At 36.9% G+C, this 14,429-nt stretch overlaps 1 protein-coding gene across 1 annotated transcript in view; it reads right to left on the bottom strand.

Moving 5' to 3' along the window:
* Pkhd1 (PKHD1 ciliary IPT domain containing fibrocystin/polyductin) overlaps positions 1-14,429 on the bottom strand; it is a 429,388-nt gene that overhangs the window by 154,367 nt on the left and 260,592 nt on the right. Inside the window, exon 52 of the mRNA XM_076860094.2 lies at positions 12,545-12,682. Within this exon, the coding sequence (XP_076716209.2) occupies positions 12,545-12,682 (138 nt within the window). The remainder of the gene's footprint in view (positions 1-12,544; positions 12,683-14,429) is intronic.

The raw sequence follows: 14,429 nt of genomic DNA, 5'->3' as shown, positions 1-14,429 counted from the left end.
ATCCTTAAAAGAAAAAGAATTAAGAATAATATAATAGTGATATCCCTTTGATGCTTCATTTTTAGTTTATTAGCTAATTATTAGTTTGATTAGACAACTGTCAATGTAAACAAAGTGATTTGTTGACTGATAATCTTCATTAGCTAATTTACAAACCATCTATTACAAACATCTATGTAAAAATTACATTTACAACTTAAATCAGTATTTGTATTGTTTTCCAATAAATGTTAAATTTGAAAGAGGACATTTATTAATATTTCTTTACCCTAATATATTGTTTTTTAACAAACATCACATACAAGATTCTCTGGTTGCTCGGTGGTATTGTGGCTTTAGGCTGGAGGATACATTTTAATCTACACTTTTCTCAGGTTTGTCTCCTTCTTATTACTTAATCATCCAATGAGCCTTACAGAACTGTCAGTTTGGAAGGCAATAAACTGTGTATGGATTTTTCTTCTTCTTTAGGATTGAGAAACCCCAATCATGGAAGCAATGAATGAAATTTCCATAGACCTTGTACTTCATTTCCTGACAATCAAAGTCATCTGCTAATGATGACCTTAGGCTCCTGGCTACAAATGTGAGACAGGGCTGACAAATACCCATCACTGGCTCTGAAAAACAAAATGTGACAAGTTTTAGGACAAAAGCCCAAGTACCTAGTATAATTACTGAACAACAAGGCAGTTCATCACATGATCTGGCTGTGACAGGCCACAGAAACAATGAACTTCTGTGTCCCAGTTACATTGATGTATGGGGTATGCCTTGCTGACCTAGCCACTCCCGAGGGTCTGCTAAGTTTTAAATATCACCAGAAAAGTCATTACATAAATTTATTTGCATAAAACAAATAAATTACACAAATTTATATAAATTGAGTATCTAAATAGGTGTGTTATTATATACTACATATAGTACATTTATTTGATATTACTATTTTTATAAGTTATACAATAATAAATTATTATTACACAATAATAATAATTCAAGTTATAGAAATTTATTATTGATGATTATCCTCTCTGAAATCTTTCTATAAACTATTACAAGAAAAAAAATTATATGAAATTCTAAAAGTACAAGACAACAACAGTCCCCCACAAGCTGAACATCTGGGTCAATAATTTGCTAGCATCACTGATACCTTCCTTGATAACAAGGAAGACATGTTAAGGCACAGGAACAACATCTTACCTAGGAAGAAGCAGGACTGAAGGAGATGAGTTCAGACAGCTCTTTGTGGGAAATAAATGCAAACACTTAGAACATTCATCAAACCAATGTTTATTTATCAGGCTTTGAGTTGGGCATTTTTCATCAGTCCTAAACAGACTATAAAAATAGAATATGGATTTGTATAAAATCACCAAATTTTTCAATGTGTTTTTTACACTTGCTTTGTTCCTTTCATATAGGAAATAAATGTATTACAGTCATTTAAACATGAACACTATAATTCCTTCTTCGCAGACACAGACATTTAAGTATGATGTGTTACAAGAAAAATGCACTTAGCTGAAAGATAGAACCAAATATGTGCATGCAGTTCTATGTACGCTAATCAGTGAGACACACGTTATCAAAACCCTACTGTGCAGAAGGGACTAGGATTGTGTAAAATGTTCTGAAGAAGTCTACCATTTAAGGGAGAGGACATTTATGAAAATATACCACTTTACAGCAATAAAATGACAACATGAATAAGTAGAATGGACCTGAAAAAAGAATATTCTGAAGTCTACTGAATGGTGACAGGAAAGGCTTCAGAGTAAAGGTAGTCCTTGGGGAGAGCATGAAGGCTGAGCATTAAAGATAACTGAAATAGCCTCTGTCTTGGTCTTGTTCTTTATCAAATATAAGACCTTGGAACAAATAAGTAGTCCTTCAGAGTCTCAGTTATATATATATATATATATATACATATATATATATATATATAAAATGTGGATCGATTGATAGATAGATAGGTAGATGTAGATATTAGTAAGTAGAATTCTCAGCACAAACTGGATATTTTTTTACTTTTATGCTTTAGAAAGCAACACTATATTTTAAAATCCAGCCTGAATCTTGACGTTCATGTTAGGATACATTTGTTGCTATTCTTTACTATCTACAGCTACAGGGGCAATCACAGCCTCACCACCATGGAAAGCACATTCCTGCCTCAGGAATTTTACAACTCTTCCTCATGTCTGAAGCTCTCTTGTCCAAATTTTTGCAGGTGTAGTCCCTTCTTGTGTTTGTGATCTGAGGTTATATTGATGCTTCAGAAAGATCTTTTACTAAGTAACCTGTGGTGGAAAACATCCAACCTAGACCTCTGTTGAAATCATCCCCCTACTTAGTTTTCCTCTGAAGCATGGATAGCCATCTAAACCTATTTTTCCCATTCATTACTATTTCTTTATCATTTTCCCCCAGCAAAAAAAAATCCCAACAGGAATCTTGATCAATGATCAATATTCCAGTCCCAGGAACATTGTCTGGCACTGAATTGGCATTCAGTGAGAGAGAAAGAGAAAGGGGGAAGAAAAGGAGAAAGGAACACACACATTTAAAATTAAACTAAAGAGAACAGGCCCAGCGGCCCGCCAGCGTGGTAGACACATCACCCCAATTGGAGGAGGGGCAGAGCCGCTGCCCGTGCCTGCAAGTTAGGCAGACCTGCGACCAACCGGCAAAACAGGCCCAGCGGCCCCCCGGCGTGGTAGACACATCACCCCAATTGGAGGAAGGGCCCAGCTGCTGCCCGCAAGGTAGGCAGACCGCACATCCTGGAGAAGGGGACCAACGGCCCGCTGGCCTAGTTGAAAGATCACCCCAATTGGAGGAGGGGCACAGCCGCCGCCTGTGCCTGCAAGGTAGGCAGACCTGCAACCTGGAGAACAGGCCCCGTGGCCCGCCAGCATGATAGACAAATCACCCCTATTGGAGGAGGGGCCCAACCATTGCCCGCAAGGTAGGCAGACCAGGCGACCCAGAGAAGGGGCCCAGCGGACGGCCAGCGTGATAGACAGATCACCCCAATTGGAGGAGGAGCACAGCCGCCGCCCGCATCTGCAAGGGAGACTTTGCAACTATACAAGAGCAATATAAATACATAGGGGGGAAATTCAATAACACAACAGTTTCACCAAGCAGAAAGACACTCGAGCAGTATGAAAAGACAAGGAAAGAAAGGACCACAAGCAATGCAGGTCAACTCAACTTTAGAAGAGGTAATAGCTGCAGCAGATGGAATGTCAGATAAAGAATTCAGGATATACATGCTTCAGATGATCTGGAGTCTCAAGGAAGACTAATATTAGACAGCAAAATCAGACAATGAAAGATCACTTCGACAATGAATTACATAAACAAATCCAAGAAGCAAAAGATCAACTATATAGGGAGATAGAGGTTATAAAAAACAAACAGAAATCCTAGAAATGCAGGAAGCAATAAACCAACTTAAAAACTCAAATGAGAATACTACCAGCAGAGCAGAACACTTAGAAGATAGAACATCAGACAATGAATACAAAGTATTTCAACTTGAAAAGAACATAGACAGCTCAGTGAGACTGTTAAGAAACCATGAGCAGAACATCCAAGAAATATGGGATAACATAAAGAGACCAAACTTAAGAGTCATTGGGATACAGGAAGGTATAGAGGTCCAAACCAAAGGAATGAGCAATCTGTTCAACAAAATAATAAGAGAAAACTTCCCAGACTTGAAGAATAAGACAGAATCCCAAATCATAGAAGCCTACAGGAAGCCAAATGTGCAAAATCATAAGAGATCCACACCTAGACACATTATAATGAAGATAACCAACATACAGGATAAGGAGATAATTTTAAAAGCTACAAAAGAAAGGAAGCAGATTACATTTAGGGGTAAACCAATCAGGATAAAAGCTGATCTTTCAACACAGACTCTGAAAGCTAGAAGATCCTGGAACAACATATTTCAAACGCTGAAAGAAAATGGGTTCCAACCAAGAATTGTGTATCCAGCGAAATTAAGCTTCAGGATGGAAGATGAAATTAAAACCTTCCACAGTAAACAAAAGTTAAAGAATTTGCAGCTAGAAAACCATCTCTTCAAAACATCCTCGGCAAAACATTACAGGAAGAGGAAATGGAAAATAACAATGAAAACCGACAGTGGGATGTAGTACAGTAAAGGGAAAAAATAATCAAAGAGGAAAAACAAACCATGTTAAGTAACATAAATAAACAAATATGGCTGGAAGAACAATCCATTTCTCAATAATAACCCTAAATGTTAATGGCTTAAACTCACCAATTAAGAGACACAGGCTAGTAGAATGGATCAAAAAAAAAAAAAAAAAAAAAAAAAAAAAAAAAAAACCAAGATCCAACAATATGCTGTCCACAGGAGACGCATTTGATAGGAAAAGACATACATAGACTGAAGGTGAAAGGTTGGGAAAAATCATATCACTCATATGGACTTTGGAAACAAGCAGGAGTGTCCATACTCATATCAAATAAAATAGATTTTAAGCCAAAGTTAATCAAAAGGGATAAAGAGGGACACTACATACTGCTCAAGGGAACCATACACCAACAAGGCATAACAATCATAAATATATATGCCCCAAACAATGGTGCAGCTATGTTCATCAAACAAACTCTTCTCAAGTTCAAGAGTCTAATAGATCACCATACAATAATTATGGGAGACTTCAACACACCTCTCTCACCACTGGACAGATCTTCCAAACAAAAGTTGAATAAAGAAACTATAGAACTCAATAATACAATTAATAACCTAGACTTAATTGACATATATAGAATATACCACCCAACATCAAGCAGTTACACTTTTTTCTCAGCAGCACATGGATCCTTCTCAAAAATAGATCATATATTATGTCACAGAGCAACTCTTAGACATTATAAAGGAGTAGAGATAATACCATGCATCTTATCTGATCATAATGGAATGAAACTGGAAATCAATGATAAAAGAAGGAAGGAAAAATCATGCATCACTTGGAGAATGAACAATAGGTTACTGAAAGATCAATGGGTTACAGAAGACATCAAGGAGGAAATTAAAAAATTCTTAGAGATAAATGAAAACAAACACACAACATATTAGAATTTATGGGACACAATGAAAGCAGTTCAAAGAAGAAAATTTTTTGTTTGGAGTTCATTCCTTAAAAAAAGAAAAAACCAACAAATAAATGATCTCACACTTCATCTCAAAATTCTAGAAAAAGAAGAGCAAAACAACAGCAAAAGAAGTGGAAGGCAAGAAATAATTAAAATCAGAGCTGAAATCAATGAAATTGAAACAAAAAAAAAACAATTGAAAAAATTGACAAAACTAAAAGTTGGTTCTTTGAAAAAAATAAATAAGATCGACAGACCCTTAGCCATGCTAATGAAGAGAAGAAGAGAGAGAACTCAAATTACTAGCATACGGGATGAAAAAGGCAATATCACAACAGACACTTCAGAAATACAGAAGATAATTAGAAATTATTTTGAATCCTTATACTCCAATAAAATAGAAGATAGTGAAGGCATCGATAAATTTCTTAAGTCATATGATCTGCCCAGATTGAGTCAGGAGGATATAGACAACCTAAACAGACCAATATCAATTGAGGAAATAGAAGAAGCCATCAAAAGACTACCAACTAAGAAAAGCCCAGGACCAGATGGGTATACAGCAGAGTTTTACAAAACCTTTAAAGAAGAACTAAAACCAATAGTTTTCAAGCTATTCCAGGAAATAGAAAAAGAGGGAGAACTTCCAAATTCATTCTATGAGGCCAACATCACCCTGATTCCTAAACCAGATAAAGACACTTCAAAGAAAGAAAACTACAGACCAATATCTCTAATGAACCTAGGTGCAAAAATCCTCAATAAAATTCTGGCGAATCGGATACAAAAACATATCAAAAAAAATGTGCACCACGATCAAGTAGGATTCATCCCTGGGATGAAAGGCTGGTTTAATATACGGAAATCAATAAATGTTATTCACCACATCAATAGACTTAAAGATAAGAACCATATGATGATTTCGATAGATGCATAAAAAGCATTCGACGAAGTACAGAATCCCTTTATGTTCAAAACTCTAGAAAAACTAGGGATAACAGGAACATACCTCAATATTGTAAAAGCTATCTATGCTAAGCCTCAGGCTAGCATCATTCTGAATGGAGAAAAATTGAAGGTATTCCCTCTAAAATCTGGAACAAGATAGGGATGCCCTCTCTCACCACTTCTGTTCAACATATTTCTCAAAACACTGGCCAGAGCAATTAGACAGACGAAAGAAATTAAAGGCATAAAAATAGGAAAAGAAGAACTTAAATTATCACTATTTGCAGATGACATGATTCTATACCTAGCAGACCCAAAAGGGTCTACAAAGAAACTATTAGAGCTAATAAATAAATTCAGCAAAGTGGCAGGATATAAAATCAACATGCATAAATCAAAGGCATTCCTGTATATCAGCGACAAATCCTCTGAAATGGAAATGAGGACAACCACTCCATTCACAATATCCTCCAAAAAAAATAAAATAAAATACTTGGGAATCAACCTAACAAAAGAGGTGAAAGACTTATACAATGAAAACTACAGAACCCTAAAAAGAGAAGTAGAAGAAGATCTTAGAAGATGGAAAAATATACCCTGTTCATGGATAGGCAGAACTAAAATCATCAAAATGGTGATATTACCAAAAGTTCTCTATAGGTTTAATGCAATGCCAATCAAAATCCCAACAGCATTTCTTGTAGAAATAGATAAAGCAATCATGAAATTCATATGGAAAAATAAAAGACCCAGAATAGCAAAAACAACTCTAAGCAGGAAGTGTGAATCAGGCGGTATAGCGATACCAGACTTCAAAATATACTACAGAGCAATAGTAACAAAAACAGCATGGTACTGGTACCAAAACAGGCGGGTGGACAAATGGTACAGAATAGAGGACATAGAAACCAATCCACAAAATTACAACTATCTTATATTTGATAAAGGGGCTAAAAGCATGCAATGGAGGAAGGATAGCATCTTCAACAAATGGTGCTGGGAAAACTGGAAATCCATATGCAACAAAATGAAACTGAATCCCTTTCTCTCACCATGCACAAAAGTTAACTCAAAATGGATCAAGGAGCTTGATATCAAACCAGAGACATAGCGTCTGATAGAAGAAAAAGTTGGCTACGATCTACATACTGTGGGGTCGGGCTCCAAATTCCTCAATAGGACACCCATAGTACAAGAGTTAATAACTAGAATCAACAAATGGGACTTACTCAAACTAAAATTTTTTTTCTCAGCAAAAGAAATAATAAGAGAGGTAAATAGGGAGCCTACATCCTGGGAACAAATCTTTACTCCTTACACTTCAGATAGAGCCCTAATATCCAGAGTATACAAAGAACTCAAAAAATTAAACAATAAGAAAATAAATAACCCAATCAACAAATGGGCCAAGGACCTGAACAGACACTTCTCAGAGGAGGACATACAATCAATCAACAAGTACATGAAAAAATGCTCACCATCTCTAGCAGTCAGAGAAATGCAAATCAAAACCACCCTAAGATACCATCTCACTCCAGTAAGATTGGCAGCCATTATGAAGTCAAACAACAACAAGTGCTGGCGAGGATGTGGGGAAAAGGGTACACTTGTACATTGCTGGTGGGACTGCAAATTGGTGCGGCCAATTTGGAAAGCATTATGGAGATTTTTTTGAAATCTGGGAATGGAATCAGCATTTGACCCAGCTATTCCCCTTCTTGGTCTATTCCCTAAATACCTAAAAAGAGCATACTACAGGGATACTGCTACATCGATGTTCATAGCAGCACAATTCACAATAGCAAGACTGTGGAACCAACCTAGATGCCCTTCAATAGACGAATGGATAAAAAAATGTGGCATTTATACACAATGGAGTATTACTCTGCATTAAAAAATGACAAAATCATAGAATTTGCAGGGAAATGGATGGCATTAGAGCAGATTATGCTAAGTGAAGCTAGCCAATCCCTAAAAAACAAATGCCAAATGTCTTCTTGGATATAAGGAGAGTAACTAAGAACAGAGGAGGGAGGAAGAGCATGAGAAGAAGATTAACATTAAACAGGGATGAGAGGTGGGAGGGAAAGGGAGAGAGAAGGGAAATTGCATGGAAATGGAAGGAGACCCTCATGGTTATACAAAATTACATACAAGAGGAAGTGAGTGGAAATGGAAAAAAAAAAACAAGGGGGAGAAATGAATTACAGTAGATGGGGCAGAGAGAGAAGATGGGAGGGGAAGGGAGGGGCGGGGGGATAGTAGAGGATAGAAAAGGCCGCAGAATACAACAGACACTAGTATGGCAATATGTAAATCAGTGGATGTGTAACCGATATGATTCTGTAATCTGTATACAGGGTAAAAATGGGAGTTCATGACCCACTTGAATCAAAGTGTGAAATATGATATGTCAAGAACTATGTAATGTTTTGAACAACCAACAATAAAAATTTAAAAAAATATATATGACACTAAAAAAAATTAAATTAAATTAAACTGAAAAAATCACTCCATCGGAGGAATTGTTATTTCCCTAATACCCCACTTATTTTTTCCCATTTCTTACAAAAATGTAAATTAGTTATTCATGAAATCAATTCTTCACAGGTTTGAGGATGTCAGTCAATATGATCAACTGTTCATTTTTGATGATGATATTTAATATGTCCAATCGCTAAAGAATATTAAAACTAAAAATGAAGTTGTTAAAGAATAGATAAATGATACTGCACTTATTAAGAGTTACTACCTCTTGAGAAATACGTGTTGTCATTTGCTCCCCATGCAAAGTAACATTTGTGTCAGGATTATATTTAATAAGCCATTATAAAAAACAAAAAGCCAGAGCAAGATAAATGATGTTTCCTCCTACTTTCTTTGTCCTTTTCACAGAATCTCATACTATTGACCAGTTTCTCTTTCCTATAAATTTCCCCCTTTGTTTCAAGATGAAATTCTCGTCATTTCATTTTCCTTCTACCAATACAGCAGTTGTGTTGCGTGTGTGTGTGTGTGTGTGTGTGTGTGTGTGTGTTTTCCTTTCTCCTTTTTGAGCTCAGATCAGATTCCCTTACCATCCTTAAAAGTCTGGCACTCCTTCAGTCATTTTCCTTCCCTGTTCCCAAGTTCTGTTTGATTATTTCTATACTTATCATTGATTTCAAACTCCTTCAGTATAGACTTCTCTCTTAGATCCTTTCTTCATATATCTATTTTCTCTTTAGAGATTGCCCCTTACATATGCCACTGAAATCTAAGCTTAAGATATATGAGTTTATTTATTTAACCAACCACTACACAGGGCTTACTATGTGCCAGTGATATTCAAGCACTTTAATAAATACTAACTCATTTAATTTTTATAAAAAATCTTTGAAATAAAATTATAGGGTTTTTTTCCATTTTAGAGGTAAGGAAACAGACAACTAGTTCTTGATAATTGGATTCATTCCTTGCAACCCATTAATAAGGATCTCCCAGCCCAGAACCTAAGATGCATCTTAAATAGCACATCAAAATGGTCACTAGATTCTGGAGATTTTAATTTTCTCATATTTTCCTAATTCATTCCTTCCTATTTAATTCCTGTACCTTAGTTATAATCAACCAGTTTTATAATTTGTTCTTGCTTTTCCCACACTGCTAAGATCAAACCAAATCAAACCACTTCCCTGTGTAGAACTACCCAGTGACTATCCACTGCCCTCATGGCATAGTATAAAAGGCCAAGAAGCTTCATCTGCTACCACCATTCCAGATAAAGCTTACAATGCAGATTCATGCCTGCCCTACCCATATACTGATAGTCCATAAATATGTGTCTTCTGCTTTCTTCCTGATTCTTTAAACCCTCTCCATATCTTTCAAAAGATATGACCCCTGTAATTATGTTTTTACTTATTTTTTTCTCTATCATTTTATTTAGACACCTTTTGAAAGCAAGGATTCAGGATTTCTATTTCTGTTCATTCAATATCTCTTTTGGTCTTGGCACATAGTAGGCCCTGAATACACATGATAAATGAAAGAATGGACACAGGAGTGAAATGTTTTAAGCTTATCTAAAGTGCTCTACCACACTAATGAGACAAGCGCTGAACAGAAAGAATGAAATTGAGTTTGGCATTTGTGATACAGCTGTAGCCCTCTGAGCAAAGCTTTGATCTTGAATTTCCTTCTAATGCCAGCATTCTATGATTCTACTCTACTAAAAGTCAATTGGCACCTTTTGCCAGCACCAGTTGCCTTAAAAGCAGGACCACCAAGAAATAGGATTCCATACTGTGGGGACTTGGATCAAATGGCATCAGATAGCAGATACATTCTGGCACCACTCTGTGCCAATGTCCACATCTATTAAGTTTGTTTACTAACTAGTCACATTATCTATTTCATGTTGGGATTTCTTTAGGGTGTGGTAAAATTGGACAGATGGGTTGAAAGTCTTCCTTCAGGCATAACACACATAGAATTGGGCAGATGGGTTCCAATAATCAACCTTTAGGCCTGGAACACATGGATGAAGTGCAGAGAAAAAGAATACACCATTATCTAGTGATGGGTAAAAAAAAAAAAAAAAGTTGAAAATGAAGAAACTTAAAAAAATAAGATTTGGAATTTATAAAGCAAAACTGGAAATTGATGTAGTATAACTTTCTTTCAAAGGTACAGATATTCAGGCCATAAGTTATATACTATAGTGATTTCAGAAACCTAAAAATAACTTTTAAAAGACCAACTTTAGCAATAGACGATACCAACCTGAAATAAGTTCTTTGGTAACAAAAGCAGGGCCTAGTTTTATTAAATATTTCTATCAGTGAATTAGATGGGGGTTTGATAAGAATACTAAACAGATGAGCAAATATTACTAATTTGGGAGGAAAAGTCCAGAATCCAAAAGTATTTCCTCAGTATGGAAAGATGCACTGAAATAAGTAAAAAGTCTTAGATTCTCTTGAAACCCAAGGGAAAATAAAATAACTCCTACAGAGAGTACCATGTGGAGATGTGTATTTGGATGGCACGTAGAAAAAAGAGTAGGAATTAGGGTTGACAATATAGCTGGCAGGACTGAGAGGGTGGCTTGGCTGGAGAAAGACAGTTTAGTCATTGGTTGTCTTAAGAGAACTGTATCTGTGCTAGTAGCAGGAAGTCGACTGTGCTGGACCACTTCTTTCGACATCTCCCTTTCCAAATTCCGCCCTTTTCTGCCCTACTCAGGGTCCCAGGATGCTGCTGGCCTCTATCTACTGCATCAGTGAATTCTCTCTTACTCAAGAAGAGGTTTCACCATAATTTTTCAGGAATGTTCTTAACAGTGATTTCAGCTCTGTACAGAGATCCCAAAATAAATGAGATGATGCCAAAAAAAAAAGACATTTAAATATTTTCTTCCCATCAAAGATTTCTTTCTTTGGGATGGGATATTATATTTTCTGAGAATTTTCTTTTAATTTCTTTTGGAGGCAAAAATAGAATGTTTTTAATATAGTCAAAGGTAGTTCCTTTGGGGCCAGGATATATACTATTTCAGCATTTATACTTATGATTGCAGTAGTTCCAAGTTTATAATCTCTTGATAGCAATTCATGATTTATTTTGTTTGTTATTTTTTAAACCAGTGAACCCAATCTGCTGAATACATCATTCCATATCCTCTCCTCCCTGCCTGGGACACCAGCCACATGCCTCAAGTCCCAACTGGAGGACCTTTATCTCCTAGAATCTCCTGAGTTATCTGCCCCACTCCACTACCTTTCCAGGTAGGCACAGAAATAAAAAAGAAAAAAGAAAAAAAAAAGAAGAGTGAATGGCCTGACCTGGTACGTTTCTGCCTAATACTGACCCAAGATGTGGTGGTTCTACAAGTCTTCTCTCCATGCCTCCTATATACCAAGGAAACAGTGATTTCCTCGAGAGGTGTGAAAGGTCACCTTGTGTTTGATATTCCTCCTTTTCTCCCTCACTTCTATTTTCCCTTCATTCTAACACCCCTGGGATTATCTACCCCCAATCATGTCTTAGGACATAAGTTTGGCTTTCCTTCAGTTTTCTGAGGGAACGATGTTGAAACCACGATTGAAATTTCATTGCAAGGTAGTTGATTAGATGATCTCAATTCCATCGATGATATCTTCTGCAAGAGTGAGCCTCAAAAAGTCTGATACAAAAAAACTAACAGAAGAACTGATCTTTAGGCTGAAGGAGGCAAAAAGCACCCTGAAATGAGTAGCAGCATGCAGACTCCAGGCCAGGCGTACAGATGGATTACAGAGGGTGAACATAAGAAAATGACCAGTAGAAGCCTCCTCTGTCCACCCACCCCTTGCCTTAGCCCTTCCCAGCCTTGGTTAAGCCACTGCTTGGTGCCGCCAATCATTTCCCAGAGCCCTTTCTCACCAAGCTTAATTCCCATGCTGCTGCCCTTCCCCTTGACTCTACTCACCGACTTTCAGCTCCCCTCCTACAACAACCAGGCATGCCACACTCAAGATGTTGCTTCTGTCCACAGGGAACTCTAAAGTCCCCATTACATAGAGGCCTCTGAGGAAGGGAAGATCTATATCCACAAGGACAGTCCTGTCTGCAGAAGAAAAAGAAATTAGACACAGACCAAAAGCAAGCGTCACCTTCTCTCCTCCAGTGATTTTTCGTTGGGGTTCCCCCTGGCAATTCGGGAGCTATTTACATTGCAACTTTATGCCAGGACAGGTGCAGCATCTGAAAGAACAGAGTTTGCCAGAGGCTAGGCCTTATTAAAAGGACAGGCGGGGAGCCATGAATAGTAAATGCTACCATTGCCTAACACAACAAGTGTTCTGGCTCAAAGGCATTGCTCCTGTTCCAAACTTCAGTGTGAACCTACAGATCAAGTGAGCTGCCTGCCCTTTATTCCTGTCCCTTTACTTTGGGCTCTAGTTTTAGGGAGACACAAATCAGTAGATATGACCTGGGCCTCATAAGGCAAAAAATGGGATGTAAATTCTAGCTCCACTACTTGCTAAAGTGTAGACCAGCAACTTTATCTCTTTGTACCTCAGTTACCTTGTCTGTGAAATTGGCATAATAATAAAAAAATCTTCTTCCTTCCTAGAACTTTTCCTGTGAGGATCAAATGAGTTAATAGATCTAAAGTACTTAAATAATCCTAGTAAGTCTTTGGTAATTTCCTAATTACCACTGTGTAAGGCAATATATGTGGCGCATGCTTAGCAAGTGCTGGACAAAATCACTATTTGTACTGTTGTCCATTTGCTTGGCATGCTTATAGAGCCCATGAACCATTTAAAACCACTATCCTTCATCTCCCCTTTTATAAAATCTTGTTCCATAAAACTCCAGAAGAAATTATCATGGATTTTGTCTGAAATAAACAATAAAGTAATATATGAATAAAACATTCTCATTTAAAGTAGTTAATATTTCATGTATGCCAAAGTACTAATTGTTACTTTCTAAAGCTTACTAGTAATTCAGCATGAATTAAAGATATCAAAATAAATGTTTCTGCTTAAATTTCAAGTACCATAATCACTGACACATGTAAAGATTTTTAGAGAGTTCTTTTGTTAACATAAATCTCATATCTCAGTCCAGGAAACAAAGCACCCTGCCGTTCATAAGGACCTGTCCAAGCCAATTAACTTGCTATCAGTTGTCTTTCTTAGCCCTTGCCTGCTTCCAGAGATATGAGTCATGCCCTCCTGTGGCAGATACTATAATGGCCATAAACTAATCATTTCTGTTTTTCTCTTGGGTTCACAGTTAGATTCTAGTTTAATAGACTCTCTAGTCTCTAACTAGCCTAACTAGTTTCCAGCCTCTTCTGAAGTTAGATGAAGCCATGTGACTGAGTTATATTTCAACAAAGTGCAGGCAGAGTTGAAGTATAACATCTCCAGGCCTAGTCCATAGGCTTTGCAAGTTCGCTCTTCTTCCTTTTGTCCCTCAGGTGGACATGAAGTCCAGCATCATCAGCACCACCCACTCATCCTTCAGAAGGTAATACATTTTTTTTTCTCTGATAATTGGTCATTTCCAGTCTTCTCGATGGCTCTGGGGAAACAACCTCTCTTTATCACTCCATTGATGTGATGCTGTCCACACACTTAATATCACAGCACTAAAATGAATTATTTGACTTACACACATACATTACTGTAGGTAAGGAGGTATATGCCTCAACGTATTTATGTTTTAGAGAAAAAGACTTTTTAAAAAATCCCTCATGCTTATTGTAATGTTAAAAATAAAAATAGTAAATAACTGTTGCCTAGATCTATCGAGTTTAGTTCCCTGCATACCTTAAATTCAAGAGTTCATTATTGACT

The sequence above is a fragment of the Callospermophilus lateralis genome, chromosome 6 (genome assembly GCF_048772815.1).
Source record: "Callospermophilus lateralis isolate mCalLat2 chromosome 6, mCalLat2.hap1, whole genome shotgun sequence".
Classification (NCBI taxonomy): Eukaryota; Metazoa; Chordata; class Mammalia; order Rodentia; family Sciuridae; genus Callospermophilus; species Callospermophilus lateralis.
Note: the sequence above shows the minus strand (reverse complement) of the source record. Positions and strands in the feature narration are given on the sequence as shown.